The 19,911-nt window shown below is 43.0% G+C and overlaps 1 protein-coding gene across 1 annotated transcript in view; it reads right to left on the bottom strand.

The window, feature by feature from the left end:
• Nucleotides 1–19,903, bottom strand: part of LOC115220399 (60S ribosomal protein L24) — a 28,378-nt gene extending 8,475 nt beyond the window's left edge. The window contains exons 1-3 of the mRNA XM_029790521.2: nucleotides 19,824–19,903; nucleotides 19,619–19,694; nucleotides 9,717–9,964 (exon numbers count right to left, since the gene is read on the bottom strand). Coding sequence (XP_029646381.1) covers nucleotides 9,717–9,964; nucleotides 19,619–19,694; nucleotides 19,824–19,828 — 329 coding nt within the window. The 5' untranslated portion in view covers nucleotides 19,829–19,903. The remainder of the gene's footprint in view (nucleotides 1–9,716; nucleotides 9,965–19,618; nucleotides 19,695–19,823) is intronic.
• Nucleotides 19,904–19,911: the final 8 nt, after the last annotated feature.

Genomic DNA, 19,911 nt, shown 5'->3' with positions numbered 1-19,911 from the left:
AAGGGCCAGGAGGCTGGCAAACAGCCACGATCGGTTGGTGCTTTTACGTGTCACCGACATGGACACCAGTCAGGCGGCTCTGGCATCTGCCACGTTCGGACGGTGCTTTTTACGTGTCACCGGCATGGGTGTCTTGACTACAATTTCCATTTCATTTTTATCTGGCATCTGCCACGTTCGGACGGTGCTTTTTACGTGTCACCGGCACGGGTGTCTTAACTACAATTTCCATTTGATTTTTATTTTGATGTTGACGTACTTGACTCAATAGGTCTCCTTAACTCTACGATCCAAGGTTAGCACAGCAGGCCGTCCTGTGAGCCATGAACTCACTTCATTTGTCGGGTCTTCACAGTCACAGCATATCTCAGGGGTTTCAGTCTTTGTCATTTCCTCTGTGAGGCCCTACGTACCACCAGCACGAGTATCACAACTACAATATCCATTCGATTTTTTTTTTTGATGTTGATGAACTTGACACAATAGGTCTCCATATATATACATACATATATATATATATATATATATTGTGAATAGGTCAGTCAGAGACACTTCTATGACCTACCTTGCTTGGCTTGGAGACAAAGTCTACAATGTAAAGTTATAGTCCTTTGTTCTGGAAAGAGTGATGGCTTTTGGAAGGACCCCTCCCCTTTTGCCGGTCAAGGAAGGGTCAAAGAAACTACCTTATAAAAAGGGGGAGCTGTAAATCTGTAGTCAGTTCCAGAGAAATTGAGGTAGTAACATGGCAGACGGGATTACGAAGGGAGCGCAGAGAAAGACAGACACACAGTCATGAGAGCTGACAGGCGAGAGTATAACAGTAACGTAAAAGAGAGGGAGATACACAGAGGACTGAGAGCGAGAGAGGGCTTGGTAATTACAGTAGTAATCGTCTGAAATTGTTGCAGACGGAAAGGAACGTCCGGTAAAGTTTTGTTTGTGTCTTTTGGCTGTCGTTGACGGTATGTGTTTAATTATGTTTTGATATGTGAAGAAAAAGAAGGAAAGAGTAAAAAGAAAGAACAGTGCTAAAGGCTAAAGAAATGCTAAAGAATTGAACAATGTGAATTGAGTAAAGGACTTGTTGATGTGTTGATTATTGAGTTGTGGTATTTATGTTCAGAATTGTTGTGGAAAAGAAAGACTCTGATGTAGTCTTTAAAGACTTTAAAGAACTGTGAACGTTATTTGTTTTAATTGGATTTGAACATTGATTTGTAACGTGAATTGATCTGATATGAACATTGTATAATGTATTGATTTGTTTGATTCGACGTGTATATTGTATCTGCATGTTTAAATGCTTTGATCTGTTGTACACCTGTTTCTTGCATGTGTTTTCTTTAAATGTATTCGATGATGTAATAATTGTTATAAACTAGTTGTTAAATGTAGCCGATTGCCTTCGTGTCTATCTCTGTGTCTCTCTCCTCTCTGAGTTCCGTGGCGAACTTTCCCGATCAATCGAGCCTGGTCAATCGTCGTCGCTCGACTTATTGGGATCCCGGGTTCAAGTTTGAGCGACGGCAGGTGGGATTCCGTAACAACTTTGGGATTCCATAACAATATATATATATACATACATACACACACAGTGTATTCTTGTATGCATATACATACATATGTATCTGTGTGTATAAATAAATATACATGTGTATGATATATAAATGTAGATATCTTTATACAGCCTCATACAGATATGTTCTTTTATTCTTTTACTTGTTTCAATAATTTGACTGCAGCCATGCTGGAGCACTGCCTTTAGTCAAACAAATTGACCCCAGGACTTATTCTTTGTAAGGTCAGTACTGATTCTCAGTCTCTTTTGCAGAGCCACTAAGTTACAGTGAGTTACACCAACATCAGTTGTCAAGCAATGGTGGGAACACACACACACACATATATATATATATACAATATATATATATATATATACACACGACGGGTTTCTTTCAGTTTCCGCCTATCAAATCCATTCACAAGACTTCGGTCGACCCAAGGCTATAGTAGAAGACACTTGCCTGAGGTGTTATGCAGTGGGACTGAACCCAGAATCATGTGGTTCGGAAGCAAGCTTCTTTTATTCATTAAATTTGCCATGTAGGCACTACATATATAAAGTAGCTTTGCAGACTGGACACAGACATTGATGAGGCGAATGATTATGATACAATAATGATAAAGATGGGAGAAGACAGAAAGCGCCTGCCGACGCTCTGCTTCTCTAAATCATTGATCTTTAAAAACGCATATACAGAGGTATTAATCCTCTTACAATTTAAAATACAATATATTTGGACCAAAAAGTCCATACAATTATAAAACACAATTTATACACAAACTGGAGGCAAAAAACCTCTACAATCCCTCCCTGAAGCTTCTTACCACACACACACACACACACACAGGCCATAAATACTCGCACACTCATGCATACATTTGTGTACATGTGCATGTACCTAAATATGTTGTGTGTACACACAAAGAAAGTGAGAGAGATTGCTTTCAGTAACTAAATTGATTAAAATAAATTATAAATATGCATTAGTATAACTTTTTTCGGTGTTTTCGACAATCTTTTCAAATCCATATTTAACAAACTCTATCATTACACACTTTTATATCATCATCATCATCATCGTTTAGCGTCCGTTTTTCCATGCTAGCATGGGTTGGACGGTTCTACTGGGGTCTGTGAAGCCAGAAGGCTTCATCAGGCCCAGTCAAATCTGGCAGTGTTTCTACGGCTGGATGCCCTTCCTAACGCCAACCACTCCGTGAGTGTAGTGGGTGCTTTTTACATGGCACCCGCACAGGTGCCAGACAGAGCTGGCAAACGGCCACGAACGGATGGTGCTTTTTATGTGCCACCGGCACGAGGGCCAGGCGAGGCTGGCAACGGACACAAACGGATGGTGCTTTTTACGTGCCATCGGCACGAGGCCAGTCGGGGCGGTGCTGGCAACGGTCACGAAATGGAAGGTTCTCTTACATGCCACCGGCACTGGTAACACAACTGCAATTTCCATTGATCGATTTCGATTCTGATCCTGATCATCACTTGCCTCAACGGGTCTTCACAAGTAGAGTTTTGTGTCCCAAGAAGGGAGGTATGCATACGTAGGCTGGCTCCATCCCATGTAGAAGGCCACGGGTTATGGACTCACTTGTCCTGCCGGGTCTTCTCGCGCACAGCACACTTCCAGAGGTCTCGGTCTCTAGTCATTTCCTCAGTGAAACCTAAAGTTCGAAGGTCGTGCTTCACCACCTCGTCCCAGGTTTTCCTAGGTCTGCCTCTTCCGCAGGTTCCCTCAACAGCTAGGGTGTGGCACTTTTTCACACAACTATCTTCATCCATTCTCACCACATGACCATACCAGCGCAAACGTCTCTCTTGCACACCACAACTGATGCTTCTTAGGTCCAGCTTTTCTCTCAAGGTACTTACACTCTGCCGAGTATTTCTTTCTTTTCTTTCTTTTACTTGTTTCAGTCATTTTGACTGCGGCCATGCTGGAGCACCGCCTTTTAGTCGAGCAACTCGACCCCGGGACTCATTCTTTTTGTAAGCCCAGTACTTATTCTATCGGTCTCTTTTTGCCGAACCGCTAAGTGACGGGGATGTAAACACACCAGCATCGGTTGTCAAGCAATGCTAGGGGAACAAACACAGACACACAAACATACATATATATATATATACATATATACGACAGGCTTCTTTCAGTTTCCGTCTACCAAATCCACTCACAAGGCATTGGTCGGCCCGGGGCTATAGCAGAAGACACTTGCCCAAGATGCCACGCAGTGGGACTGAACCCGGAACCATGTGGTTGGTGAGCAAGCTACTTACCACACAGCCACCCCTGCGCCTATGAGTACTGACATTACACATCCATCGGAGCATACTGGCTTCATTTCTTGCGAGCTTACGCATATCCTCAGCAGTCACGGCCCATGTTTCACTGCCATGTAGCATGGCTGTTGGTACACACGCATCATACAGTCTGCCTTTCACTCTGTGCGAGAGGCCTTTTGCCACCAGCAGAGGTAAGAGCTCTCTGAACTTTGCCCAAGCTATTCTTACTCTAGCAGTTACACTTTCAGCACACCCGCCCCCGCTGCTGACTTGGTCACCTAGGTAACGGAAACTATCAACTATTTCTAGTTTTTCTCCCTGGAAAGTGACGGAAGTTGGTCTCAGAGCATTTTCAGTGTTTATTGTTCCTGAGCATCTGCCACATACAAAAACCATCTTCCTAGTTAGCCTTCCTTTGACATTGCTGCACCTCTTATGTGTCCATAGCTTACACTTGGTGCATCTTATAGAGTTTCTACCTACACCTTTTCTACAGATCGAGCAGGGCCATCTACCTGAAGGCGTTTGTGATTTGTCTTCCTTCCTACTGATTACGACTTTGGTTTTGGCTAGATTGACTCTGAGGCCCTTCGATTCTAATCCTTGTTTCCACACCTGAAACTTCTCCTCCAGTTCTGATAGCGACTCAGCAATTAGAGCAAGGTCATCAGCATAGAGGAGCTCCCAAGGGCATCCTGTCTTGAATTCCTCCGTTATTGCCTGGAGGACTATGATAAATAGGAGGGGGCTGAGTACTGAGCCTTGGTGGACCCCTACCCGGAATTCTTCACTGTACTCGTTCCCAACCCTCACCCTACTAGCAGTGTCCCTATACATGGCCCGCACAGCTCTCACTAACCATTCATCTATCCCTAGTTTCCTCATTGCCCACCAGATAAGGGATCGGGGGACCCTGTCGAAGGCTTTCTCCATGTCAACAAAAGCCAGGTACAGGGGCTTATCTTTGGCTAGGTATTTCTCCTGCAGCTGCCTTACCAGGAATATAGCATCAGTAGTACTTTTCCCTGGCACAAACCCAAACTGCATCTCATCTAAACTACCTCTCTCTCTAATTAGTTGGGCTATGACCCTCTCCGTAACCTCCATCACCTGATCCAACAGCTTGATACCTCTGTAGTTATTTGTATCTAGGGCATCACCTTTACCTTTGTAGCAGTTGACTATTATGCTGCTACACCAGTCATTGGGTATGACTCCTTTGTGTATCACCTGATTAACTATACAGGTGACTTGGCTATAGCCGACACTACCAGACATTCTGAGCATCTCTGCAGTGATTCCTGATGGGCCTGGGGCTTTCCCTGTCTTCATGCTTCTAATTGCCTTAGCTACCAAGGAACTATCAACCCTGATAGCTGGTCCCTCTGTTGGGTCAACATTCGGCAGACTCTCTTTATCCCATCCATTTTCTTTATTCAGCAACCTTTCATAATGGCATCTCCAAACCTCTCTCTTTGCATCCTCATTTAGTGCAAGTGAACCATCTTCCATGTGAACACACTTCTCTCCTACCACATCACGATTCTCTCTCACACACTGTCTTGCAACGCGAAACACCTCCAGTCTTTGGTCCTCACAGCGCAGAACACTGGCAAATTTTTCCTTATCTGCTTCCCCTCTGGCTAAATAAACCTGTCTCCTAGCTTCTCTTTTGGCAGTCTGATACAATTCCCTGCTACCCCCATTTTTCCAGACCTTCCAAGCCTGTCTCTTTTCTCTAATAGCCCTGTCTACAATATTGTTCCACCACCACGTTATTCTAGGTCGAGAGGGGACTTTGCACCAGCCACAGATCTGGTCAGTGGCTCTCAGCAGGTTGTCCCTTAGAAACGTCCAGCTGTCTTCTACCCCCTGTGATGCTCTATCTCCTTCTGCTTCGTCAAAGGCTTCAAGTAATATGTCCCTAAATCTCTGTCCATTTGCAGGATCTTTAAGCTTCCAGATCCTTCTTCTCCATATTGGTCGTCTTCTGGTAGTCCTCCTAGTCCTGATCCTAAAGTCACTAACTACCAGTCTATGTTGTGGGGTACATTCTTCACCTGGGAAGGTTTTGGCATTTATAAGCAGCCATCTCTCCCTTTGCCTTGCAAGGATGTAGTCAATTTGGCTGGTATGTTGGCCCGATCGGTAAGTGACTAGGTGGCTGGTAGGTTTCCTGAAGTTAGTGTTGCAAATCATAAGATTATTTGCATCACAGAACTCCAGCAGCCTGGTTCCCTCCTCGTTGCGGGAGCCATAGCCTCCATGTACGCCATGGAAGCCCCCAGCATGTCGTCCAACGTGACCATTGAAGTCACCAGCCACAAAGATAAGGTCTCTGTCGTTCGTCAACGAGGTAGTCTGCAGTAGAGTGTCATATACATTTGTCAGATTTTCAGAATAATTGTCTTATATAAATTAGAACTAGTAGCTACTTTTCTTGAAAAGGAACAGAATTCGTGTTACCAAATACCTGCAGAAAAAGGACTTAGCCTCCCAATATCGTTCATGCTGACACAATTGCTACATTAGGAAATGACACTCTGGCTTTATCAACAGTGCAAAAGTGGAAACTGAATTTAGCAGGGGAAGGAGAATCTTGAAAATGACCATGGTCTGCATATCCTGCAACTGCCACCACCGATGATAACATTGTTTTCATCACATGGTGATGGAGGACACGTAATGGCAATAAATCAAATAGCCAATGCTAGTAGCATATCCCATACGAGTTGAGAATGTTCTGCACAATGAACTTGGCATGAGACAAAATTTCTGCTCAGTGAGTGTCATGTCCTGATACCAAATCAAAAGTACACCATGCTAATTACATGGGAAAATCTGACATTGTTTGAGGCAGATCCAGCTGGTTTCTTTCAACATTTCCTAACCTTGCAGGAGTATTGGGTCCATCACTTTGAGCAACAGGCAATCCATGCACTGGATACACTCCTCCTTACCTGCTCCAAAGAAGGCCAAGGTCATTTCATCCACAGAGAAGGTAATGGCCTCAGGTTTTGGACTGCATTTATTGACTATCTTCAAAAGTGCTACACCATCAATGGAGAGTACTAATCCAACTTGTTCAAGCAGTTAAAAAAAAGGATAGCAAGACCAAACACCCAAGGAAACTGACCAATGAGGTCTTGTTTCATCAGGACAATGCTTCAGCACTTACTTTCAATGGCTGTTGCACACGACTGAGTTTCAGCTGGCTTATCACCCACTCCAATTCTCCAGATTTGATCCCATCAGGCTAACATGAAAAAGCATTTGGCTAGAAACTGCTGTTGATGACTTTTTCACCAAAATGACCGCTTGTTCACCAATGGGATCCAAGTACCGCAACACCAATACAAGTATTTGGACCCAAAGGCCAAGAGTTTTGTGTTAGTAGTTATAAAACAAATATAATTGGGGAATGGGGAATGGAGCTGGTAAAATCCAGGCTACATATGTTCCCTAGCTAGCAGAACCTTGGAAGTACTAATTACTCAACCAGATGCATTCCATTAGCTACGCATCAAGGCCAAAGATACCTTAGTTAAATGAAGATTAAATTGTCGTCATAGGATCCAGAGTTCACTCACAGAAGATTTAACTAAGGCATCTTTGGCCCAACAAGCAGCTAGCAGAGTAATTATTACTTCCAAGGTTCTGCTAGCAAGAAAACATATGTAGCCTGGATTTTACCAGCTCTATTCCCTCAATCTGGATTTTTAGTTGGTGACCTAGTTGGTAACCGAGAAGCATAAAATAACTTTTTTCAGCTTATCGAACTTCAACAATGGAAAAATTTACAACCCTTTATGTCAATAAACGATTGTTCCCGAAAGTTGTTTTTTACAATGCCTACAAACTGCTCAAAGCTTACTAACTTCCTACACCTGGATCCTTAGATCTTACATTTACATAAATCCCAATTTTATTCTGGGAGCAACCGTCTTCGAAGACTCATATTGTCGTTCAATGCTCGAAATGGGAAGTAGACAGACAGCTGACGACTGATATCCTCTATGCCATTTGTTTCTCTCATTTGCTTTCACATTTCATGTTGATGTCCTGTACCCATATATGCAAATATATATATTTTATATTATTATTTGATTTTTTATTTTATCTAGTTTCAGCTCATGAGCTGTGGCCATGCTGGGGTACAGCCATTTGGTATTGCGACATAATTTTACTTCACAAATGCTGCACCTCCTGCCACGAAGTTGGTTCATTTGGAACACTTGACAGGAAGAGGTCCAGCTTTATTTTGAAGACACCTACATCCACCCCATGCAGGTCTCTCAGGTCATTCAGGAGGATATTAAAGAGCTGTGAACCTCTGAAGCCCAGGCTATCACAGTATCTTGTCCTACATCTTGATGGCAAATTTGGAGTCCTTGGCACTATGCAGTGGTGCCCAGTTCTAGTATTTGCGTAACACTCGATGCCAAAGTTTGGAAGAAGTCCTACAGGATCTTCCAGATGTATATTATGGCATATCTTTCTAACCTACGCTCTAAGGAATAGAGTTGTGAGTCTTTCCCAATAGCTTATATGCTGCACAGAGGCTATCTTCTTCGTGTAACTTCATTGGATTGCCTTAAGTTCTGAGATTAATTTGACACTGGTTGGTGACCATAGCTGAGAGCAATAGTCAAAGTGTCCTCCAGAGGACCATCATGGTTTCCTGATCTCTTGTTCTAAAAGTTCTAAGAATCCATCCGCTCAGCCAACTGCATTTCATTGCCAATTTAGCAACATGCACATGGAAGGATGCATCATTACTCATGTAAATGCCCAGGTCTTGCACTGACTGTGCCTCTCAGATTGCAATCCCTTCAGATCCAGTGTATTTAATGGGTATTGCATTTAGTTTTGCATGCCATTCTTTCAGCCCATTTCAGCACCCAGTCATAGTGTTGTAAGAGCTGAGTCAGGCAGCTTCTTCCTGGTCGGAAACCATGTTGGGTGTTAGGCAGCAAGTCATTTTCTTCAAAGGCGATTAGTTTTCTTCTGACTATTCATTCCATGACTTTGCTGATGTGTGAGGTCAGAAAGATAGGTCTGTAGTTCTTGGCTTCTGCTCTGCTACCTCCTTTATGAATAGGGTATATTATACCCTCCTTCAGTTTTCTTGGAAGTTTGCCAGTTGCAAGGAAGCTCTGAAAAAGGGACTGCAGTGGTCTTGCTAAGACTCGCTAGAAGGATTGCTGGGAATTCCTCAGGGCCAGTAGTTGAGTTTGGATTCATTTCATCTATAGCCCTTATTACATTGTCTTCTTTTATATTGAATGAATGTCATGCATCCATTTCCAAGTATATATATATAGCTAATAATGAGGGATTATCAATCTGGGCAAAATACTTCATAAGCTCTCTGTTGGCACACCAGGCTAACAATATTGTTTAGATTAGTGAAGTACAAGTATTCTTATGACAGAGTCCAAGGTTATGGTTCATCACAATTCTACATTGTAAACCTGTTGCTGGGCTCCAGACAAACTAGTCTTTATACAGTGATATATAAGACCAGTTATAGATAATGGTCATTACATATTTTACCTTTATTAGAACAAATTTAGCTTACAGCTGTTACTGATAGGTATACTCAGTTGAGCAAAATTGAACAACTTAAATTAATGCTTCTTTCATTTCTGGTTATAACAAACTTTGGAAATACAGGGTGTTTGAGGGACATTGATATATGTAACTGCCAGATTTTAATTAAAATTATATCAGAAGGAAGTTCACAACCAGAACTTTCAAATGATATATAATTCTCCATGGATAATATTTGATGAGGAAATGATACATACATACACAATATATAAAATTATCATGAACTAAAGAAAAAAATTACCTTATGGCCTGTTCCCGTTGAGCTTTTCTTACTTCAGGCTTCTGATTACGCTTGGCCAAAATATCGCTGAGAGTGGTTCCAGCAATGGCCCTCTGAAACTTGGCCGTCCTCCGAGTTCTCTTCTTTGCAACCTCTTCAGTCTGACCTTTTTTATGCTTTCGCCGATACAAGACAGTCCAGTTTATTTTTCGAGGGTTACGTTTCATTTTAAAGGACCGCTCACATTTTGAGTTAAGGAACTGCAGAACCTATCAATAAAATATAGATAATGAAGCTTTTAGGCTCACTGTACTAATATCCAAAAAGTTATAAGCAAATTTCTTGCATTACATTTATAGGCATATCATATTTTGTATCAAAAAATTAAAAAAAACATCTCTTGTATTTCAAGTGATGTAATTTAATTTCTTTTCTTCCTGAGGTATTAATGATACTTGCTTTTACTCTAAATGTATTAATAGTATCTGGTAACACATTTTGCTAATAATATGCATCTCTGCTAATAAGGAGTGAAATCACAGGAACAAACTGCAACATCATGATGTATATGTATACACACACACATACACGCACATAATGCTCACTAATTTCTACAACAGCCATTGGCAGAAATATAAAAACCTCTATCAGTGGAATGTGTTTCCTGCCATGCAGTATTTATTAATAGGGAGTATTAAACATGGTAATATTCAAAAGACCATATAAGTTAGAAAAAACTTGAAAGAAGATCTCTCTCTATATAAACGGCAGTTTGTCAGTCTGTGTGTCTGTCAGGTTGTACCCTCACCCTGACCACGGCTTTAAACCGATTCTGATGAAACTTGACATACACATAGCCCAATGTCATAATTCAAAACTAACACAGCGAAAATTTTGAAAAGTTCCCCCAGTTCTGAAAAAAATCGATATATTCGACATGGGGTCGAGAATCTAAGCTTTTTATATGCAACGCATTTTCTGTTGTAGTTTTCGCAACTTGCAATCGATTTTCACCAAACTCATGGTGAAGCTTAATGTTACCCTACGAAACTTAATTCTGACGTTAGTTTTCCATGCAATACCTTACCATCAGAAAAAAAATCGATAAAATCATGCCCTTTTGGGAAATCGCGTTCAAATTCAAGATGACATATTTACAACAATATCTTTCACAAATTGGCAGGAATTTTTTTTTAAATTCACAGCGAGCATCATATCTGATCCAAGGAGCTATATGGCCCTTTTTATTCCAATAGGATACTTTATTACTGGAAAAAATCGGTTAATTAAATCATATGTGGCACACATAGCAAACCGATTTGTGTATTTAACACAAACCACAGACTGTCTAGGGACGCAACTCAACCTTTTTAACTCTTACACTCTGAAATAACTATCAAACAGTTATCGATAATTCAACCCAACCAATTCCTACCAGGAAGAAATTACATTCGAGACTTTACCCCCAACACCGCAACTTCTGCTAATAGCTGCTGCAGCCGCAAGTTATTCAAATACTTTTTTTGTTTAAACTTTCTTTATAACTACCATCCCAAACATTTTACCTTCAATTTTTGACGTACCCTAAGGGTCCTCGGACACTACTTGCAAACTCTTGGTTTATTATAAGCCGCTTTTGTCGTATGCACCAAAAAACCTTTTCCATTCGTTTGTTCAGTTTGGTCACTTTTCGCTTTTTCGTTGTTGTCACTCACATTGCTGCCCGCTTTTTTGCCGTTTTTGTACATTTTTATACATTTTGGGATACTTACCCCACGTGTTCCTTTTTATTACACCTTTGCCAAACACATTGCTATCCACCAAAATGCCACCCGAGATGAGAAGGGCCCTCCTCAGCCCTCGGACGGCCAAGGCATCGGCTGGTAGGGCTAGAAGGGCATGCGAGACCCACGAGGAAACCGCTTTGCGCCTCTCGCAAAACGCTTCCCGTTCTGCTGCTGCTCAGGCATCTGAAACTACTAGCGACCATTCTACCTGACTTGCAAGGGCCGCAGCGTACAGATCTTCCCTCCACTCGAGGTTGACGAAAGAGCAACAGTCCAGCCAAAACATGCGGGCTTCTTCCTGTGCTTCCATCCGCAGAGCTCGCGAGAACCCCGAACAAAAGCCCATTCGGGATGCAACTAACGCCACTAGCACTGCCAGGACACAATCTGTCAAAACCTCACAGCAGAGGAGAACTCGCCAAGCTGCTAACGCCGCAAACACAGCCATGGCCCGATCTGTCAAAACACCTCAACAGAAGAGAGCTCGCCAAGCTGCTAACGCCGCAAACACAGCCATGACTCGATCTGCCGAAACTCCAGACCAACGAACTATTCGGACATCCAGAGATGCCATTAACACTGCTGCTGCTCCAGACTTCAGAGGGTGCTGAGGCGAGAGCTGAAAGGCTTTCAAGGGATGCCACTGCTACCGCTGTCGCACGCGCATCTCAATCTGCTGGGGCACAGCGCACTCGACTTGAGAGTATCAACCAAAATCGGGATATCATTTGTGGTGTACGTACCCCTACCCCCGCTTTCTGGTCGTCACTAGCATTCAACTACAATGCCACAATTAACTTCTTGCGTGGTCAATGACAATTGTATGCCAGTTTTGCAAAGCCAAGAAATGGCCCGGAGAGCCACCTGGTTTGTGCTGCTCTGGTGGCAAAGTGGACCTGCCACCCCTACGGGAACCACTTCAACCACTGAAGGATCTCACGGCGGGTTTAACCCCCGAATCGTCACAATTCCTTGAAATCATTCGAAAGTACAACTGCTCATTCCAAATGACCTCTTTCGGGGCCAAAATTCCTCCTAGAGAAGGCTAGATGCCTACTTTCAAAGTGCAGGGACAGGTCTGCCATCTTATTGGGTCACTTCTGCCAGACGAGATTCAACAGCCTCCTTTCCTCCAAATCTACTTCATTGCCGACTACAACCAGCAGGTTGATGCACGCCTTGGAATAATACCGAGTACATGCTATGTTCCCCGCAAAGACGTTCTTCTCCGTCTCCAAACCATGCTTCATGATATCAACAGCTACGTCTGCAGCTACAGGTATGCCTTGGACAGTGCTCCGTCTCCAAACTTCACCGTTGTCATTGATGCTGATAAACGACTCCACGGGGAGCACGAACGCCGTTTCAATGCACCTGCATGCAACGAAATTGCCGGTCATACACGGAGAGCAACAACAGCCGTGACATAATCATCTCCTCCCGTGGTAACAGCCGACGCAGGATCAGCGAGACTCAGATCTTATGACGCGCTTCAGTATCCATTGCTTTTCTCTTATGGGGAAGACATTGGAGGCGCAATGGCCCAGTGGTTAGGGCAGTGGACTCGCGGTCGTAGGATCGCGGTTACGTTTCCCATACCGGGCGTTTTGAGTGTTTATTGAGCGAAAACACCTAAAGCTCCACGAGGCTCCGGCAGGGATGGTGGTGATCCCTGCTGTACTCTTTCACCACAACTTTCTCTCACTCTTACTTCCTGTTTCTGTTGTACCTGTATTTCAAAGGGCCGGCCTTGTCACTCTGTGTCACGCTGAATATCCCCGAGAACTACGTTATGGGTACACGTGTCTGTGGAGTGCTCAGCCACTTACACGTTAATTTCACGAGCAGGCTGTTCCATTGATCAGATCAACCGGAACCCTCGTCGTCGGAACCGACGGAGTGCTTCCATCCATGGGGAAGACGGCTACCACTTCGGAATTCCTTTACGGCAGCCCTCCAATCAAACTACTGTGGCATCAAAGACGGTTTCCTGCAGGGCGTTCTACTCATACCGGTTCATGGTCAGGGAGGGTGAGTTCAGCTTATTGCCCCGTTGTCGTCAGCTATTCAACCAGTTCGCCATCGACATGGCCGCCAAAATGGAATCGGAAAGGCTGCTATACATTAAACTTAATCAGACCAAACTTCGCTCCAACTCCTACATTCATCTCCGTGACGGCTTGCAACAAGAAAATGAGCCTCACAATATCGGCAAGTCATGCATTCTACCCTCCACCTTCACGGGAGGACGGCGATATATGCGCGAAAAAACCCAAGACGCCTTGACCTACGTGCGCATTTACGGCCGGCCAGACCTCTTTATCACCTACATGTGCAATCCCAGCTGCGACGAAATCACTTGTGAACTCCTCCCAGGTCAGTCTCACACCCATCGGCACGACATCGTTGCTAGGGTTTTCCGTCTGAATTTGGGCAAAATGATGGATTTGATAGTTAAGGGTCAGATTTTTCAGGCATGTCAGGTGCCACATGCTTTCGGTCGAGTGGCAAATGAGGGGCTTGCTACATGCTCACATCTTAATTTGGCTAACTAATAAAATCGAGACTAATGACATTGACAAATTCATTTCCGCCGAGATTCCTGACCCCGATGAGGACCCCGAACTGTACGAAACTGCCCACACTACCATGGTACACGGACCCTGTGGACCAAATTACACCAACACACCATGCTGCAAAAACGGATTAGCCTGCTCAAAGGGATTCCCTAAATGGTTCACTTTGGAGACTCAAACAGGCGGCAATGGGTATCCGCTATACAAACGAAGGAGTCCAGCCAATGGAGGCCGCACGATTACGATTATAACAATTACGACATCAGATACAATGTAAAATACATCAGATACATCAAAGAAAATACAAGCAACAAAATCAAAGCATGCAAATACAATATACAGTCCGGAGACAACAGTTCAGATCAAATTAAAACAAATAATGTTCACATTAACGATACAGTTCAATGTTCAAATCACATTAAAGTCTTTCTTTCTTTATCTTTTACATTTCAACAACTCTTTTCCTTAATTCACAATGTCTTTACAATTTCATTTCTTTTTCCTCTTTTTTTCACATCAATTCTCTTTTTTAGTTCAACAATTCTTTTCTTTAACAACTCTTTTTTAACAGAATTCACATCAAAATACAACACATACCGTTACATTTCTTCGTTTACAAACTCCCGCTACGAACAGCCATGCCTTCATGCCGTAGTCCCTCTCTCTTGCTCTGCTTAATCCTATCTGCCCGTCCTCCTCTCACTGTCTGTCTTTCTCGCCACGCTTGTCATCTCTGCATCGACCCTCACGACAGCTACCCTCCAACTGACTCCACAAACCCACAGCTCCCACATTTTAAAGGGTAGCAGATTTATTTTTTTCCTTAAACTTTCTTTGACCGGAAAGGGCAGAGGTCTCTTCGAAACTCGTTAATCTTTCCAGAATCTGACGGAACAAAAGATTTACTCATCTGCTCAACGCCAGCTCACAAAAAGTAGGTCGCAAGCAGTCCCCAAATTGACCCCCATATCAATATCAACAAGGGCAGCGATGCTGCCATGTTCAGCATTCAGGGGACCACCAGTCGCGACGAAGTGTCTAACTACTTGGCAGGCCGGTACCTCAGCAGCAACGAAGCGTTTTGGCACATTTACGGCTTCCCGCCCCATCAGAGACACCCGGCTGTGGTACAGCTTGCTGTACACTTGGAAAATGGACAGCGGATTTACTTCACAGAGCAAAGTGCTGCGCAGGTAGCCACCAACCCTAAAGACACAACGTTGACCAGTTTCTTCAAATTATGCCAATGTGATGACTTCGCTCGAACACTTTTGTACCCACAGGTCCCATCGTACTTCGTGTGGTCTAACAACACCTGGGTTCGACGGAAATCCGGCAAAAACGTTGAAGGCTTCCCAGGCGTCAAGTTTGACTCCTGCCTGGGTCGAGTTTACAACATCCCGCCAAACCAGCAAGAATGCTTCTACCGCCGTCTCCTTCTACATGAGGTCACTGGTCCAACAGGTTTCGGCAATATACGTACCGTCAATGGGGTTCTGTGCGACACCTTCAGGGAAGCATGTATGAGACTTGGCCTTCTAGAGGATGACTCCCAGTGGGACGCCACTATGGCAGAGGGCGCTTTACTGCAAACGCCTTCAGCCCTACGACATCTTTACGCAATCCTTCTTCAAAAATGTCAGTTTAGTGACCCACTAAGTCTCTGGATGAAATACAGGGATGACATGTCGCATGCCCTTCCACCGAGATCACGTTCACCAACTTCATTTACAATTTTGCGCTTATTCAACTCGAAGACGCTGTCATCGATATGGGTGGCTCTGCTTTAACAGAGTACGGCCTTCCACCACCCACACCTGAACATGCTAATGTTATGTCTGCTGAATTGTTATGCAAAACTTCCTACTGCATTGAGGAACTGCACCAGTACGTCCAAGATAATGAACCACGACTGCTTCCAGACCAGCGCATAGCCTACAACACCATCGTAGACTCTGACAGACAGCAACGTGGGGGGATTTACTTCCTTGACGCACCTGGCGGCACTGGCAAAACCTTCGTCACGAAACTAATTCTGACGGAGGTCAGACGCAACACGGACAGCTTCCTCTGGTATCGCGGCCACGTTGCTTCCGGGTGGCAGAACCGCCCACTCTGCCTTCAGACTCCCGCTCGATCTGGCAAAGTCCGAGTCACCTATCTGCAACATCGCCAAGAACAGGCCGACATTCTGCGCAGTTGCAAACTCATCGTATGGGACGAGTGCACTATAGCACACAAAGACGCCCTTGAGGCACTGGACAGGTCCCTGCAAGACATCAGAGACTCTACGGCCCCCATGGGAGGATTGACTTTACTTCTTTCAGGAGACTTCAGGCAGACTCTACCTGTTATTCCAAAAGGAACCCGTGCGCGTGTGCCTTAAGTCGTCAGCTCTTTGGGCACATGTGCGGCCCTTGCACCTCCAAACTAACATGTGCGCGCAGTTGATTGGTGACAGTGGATCCGCTGCATTCTCCAGGGACCTTTTATCGCTCGGTGAAAATAGGATGCCGGCTGATGTGGATGGCTGCGTTCAATTGGACTCACTTTGCACCACTGTCGACACCCCTGCTAGCCTCCAGGACGCTGTCTTCCACGACCTACAAAACAATTTACGCGACCTAAAATGGCTGGCAGGCAGAGCTATTCTCGCACCCAAAAATACAACTGTCAACTCCATCAATATCCAGCTACTTGAAGCTATTCCTGGTGATGTCCACATCTACAAATCTATAGATAGGACAGCAGACCCCGCCAAGCTTGCCGATTATCCTGTTGAATTCCCGAATTCACTTGAACTGCCAGGCCTGCCGCCACACATCCTGAAGTTAAAAGTCGGTGCGCCCATTATGCTCATCAGGAATTTGGTTCCACCTAAACAGTGCAACGGCACACGTCTGGCTGTGAAACATTTGGCACCACATTTAATAACGGCCACAATACTTACCGGTTGTGGGAAGGGAGAGGACGTCTTCATTCCATGCATGCACCGTCGGGCGCTGACCTACCAATCCACTTCAGGCATTCTCAGTTTCCTGTTAAACTCTGCTTCACAATGTCCATCAATAAATCCCAAGGCCAAACGCTACAAGTCGCTGGGTTACATTTGGGCGAACAGTGCTTCGCCCACAGTCAACTCTACGTGGGCTGTTCACGCGTTGGGAGGCACAATGATGTTTTCATGTTTTCGCCCAAAGGGACAGCTAGGAACATCGTATAAACTGAAGTATTCAGGTGAAGAGAAGACATTGCAACCTACACATGCGCCTTCGTTCCCTAGAGGGAAAGGACTAGATTGGGATTAGTCGTTGCCTACTCTTACATACCCGGGCAACGCCAGGCTATGCTGCTAGTGAAAGCATAAATACAGAGATATGTAAATGTATACAAACAAGCAACCTCATCCTCAAATGTTCATTTTCCACACCAGCATAGATTGGACAGTTTAACTAGAAGCAGGCAAGGCAGAGGTCAGCTATGGCTAGATGCCCTACCTAATGTAATGTACAATCGTCAAAACCTAAGACCATGCACACCAAGCAATAGAGTACAATATAAGAGTAGATCATCGACAATAAGCTATCAAGTTTTAAAAGGAAATTTGAGAAGAAAAAAAGAAGCATTACATATCAAACAAAGGCAATCAGCATTGCCTGTGTTTCAAATATATTTTCTACCATAGCAAATTTTTATATTTGTCATAAGTCACTGTATAATTGGTACCTTATTTAGTATCAGCACACACACACACATGGAGAAGGTTTCTTCCAGTTTCCATCTATCAAATTTCACTCAAATGGCACTGGTCCACCTACAGCTATACAACAGCCAATAGTATGCACAGGGGGAACAAACTTAAACCAATGGAATCTTGGATCTCCAACCAGGCCCTTTGCAATATCCTTAAAGCCAAGAACTTTTCACCACCCACTCATATACCTCTTTCATTCTTTAAGTGGTCCATTACTATGTTTCTAACCCAAATAGACCCCTTATGTGTTTCAATTAAATTCAAATATGGTCATAGTGATTTCTGGAACAATTTAATAAAAGGCTTGTAGTAAGATTTCTTCCAAAACCACATGGTAGCACCTTGGGCATTGTCTTCTACTATGGCCTCGAGTGTGTTTGGTAGACAGAAACTCAAAGAAGCTGTCATATATATAGACATGTGTGTCTGTCCTCCCCACCACCACTTGACAATGAGTGCTGATGTATTTATGGCCCTGAAACTTAGCAGTTCAGCAAAAGCGACCAATAGAATAAGTAGCAGGCTTTTAAAAAATAAGTACTGGGATCAATACATTCAACTAAAATTCTTCAAGGTGCTATCCCAGCATGAAACAAAAAGAAAAAATCTTTAACTAACTGAAGGCAATTTAATAGTAGTAGCATTACAGGTAAATTCAACTAAATATATAATTATTTCAATTTTGTTTGAACATGATCATTACTAATCAAAATTTTTCACTCACTTTACATGTAAAAAAAATGAGTTAATTTTGAATAAAATATTTGTAAACTCATATTACGTATATAAATCACACAATATATTTTTGAGGGTAACTTGTAAAATATACATTGGAAACTTGTTGCAACAGCCCGTCAACTGGGAACTCTTTTGTGAAGAAATTTACAGAACTGCCGTTTTGCAAGCCTCAATTTTCTCTAATTTATGGGGATCTGTTGAAATTAGAGGGAGGGTACCACTAGCGAACAGTGGTCCCGGTGCGCGCTAGCTAGTCGTAAGTAGTCGATCCTACAACGACTTGCGCGTATGCAAACGAATAGTTTCGCGCATACATGTTTGTATTTCAAGACTGAATAAATATCAAAGAAAATGGGGTTTTTATATTTTTCGAACAAAGTAAATAATATTTTAAAAGGATCTTTTCAATTTGACCGGCAAATTTTTTAAATAATTTCTTTGTAAATAAAACACAAAGGATCGACTAGTCATGACTAGCTGGCGCGGATGCGCGCACCGGGACCACTGTTCTCAAGTAGTACCCGCATTATATATATATATATATATATATATAAATATGAAGGACCCCGAACCCTTCAAAGGGGTGTTTAGCATCTAAGTTCCTACGGAAAAACCTAGTTTGTGATTTCAAAAGGATCATGTGAATTTAACGAAATCCTCCACCTTTCCCAGTTTCTTTCTGCGCATTTCAAATTCGTTTCCTACGCGAGTGTGAAGTAAAAAGATATCCATTTTCCTCAAAGGGCATAACTACAGATTCCACGTAGATTGAAATAAACATTTCCAAAAAATTTAAAATTAAAATTGAGGAATGGGGAAATTAAAAATTTTGAAAACGTATTTTGCATATTTGTAATTTAAACAATTTCTTCAAAGCACCGTGTGTGTTTGTGTGTATATGTATATGTATATAATCGTTGTGCATTGATATTGGCATTTTTAAAATATGACAAAAAAAAACTGCTGTTTGACATGAAAGATAACCGTTAGGAATAAGAATATAAATTGTAGCTACACCTTGAACAATCACACAGTTCTAGGACATACGAAACCAATTTCAAAAGTTACCTTGCCATCGGCTTTAACCATGCGCTTCCCATGACCAGGATATATTTTATAACCACTGAAACTGCAAACTTCAATCCTGTAAGTATAAAAATACATACATATATTTAAATATATACAACAAATTATCAATATTAGTAAACAATAAATTAGATTTAGCAATTGAAATATGATTTTTTTGCGGATAAGTCTTTAATGTAATACTTACTTCATGATGACGACTTTACAAGAGACCGGATAAGGAAATGACAACAGTATCACACCTAATATTTACGCGCTAAATAGTTAACACCGAA

The sequence above is a fragment of the Octopus sinensis genome, linkage group LG16, assembly GCF_006345805.1.
Source record: "Octopus sinensis linkage group LG16, ASM634580v1, whole genome shotgun sequence".
NCBI lineage: Eukaryota > Metazoa > Mollusca > Cephalopoda > Octopoda > Octopodidae > Octopus > Octopus sinensis.
This window is presented reverse-complemented; position numbering and strand designations above follow the sequence as displayed.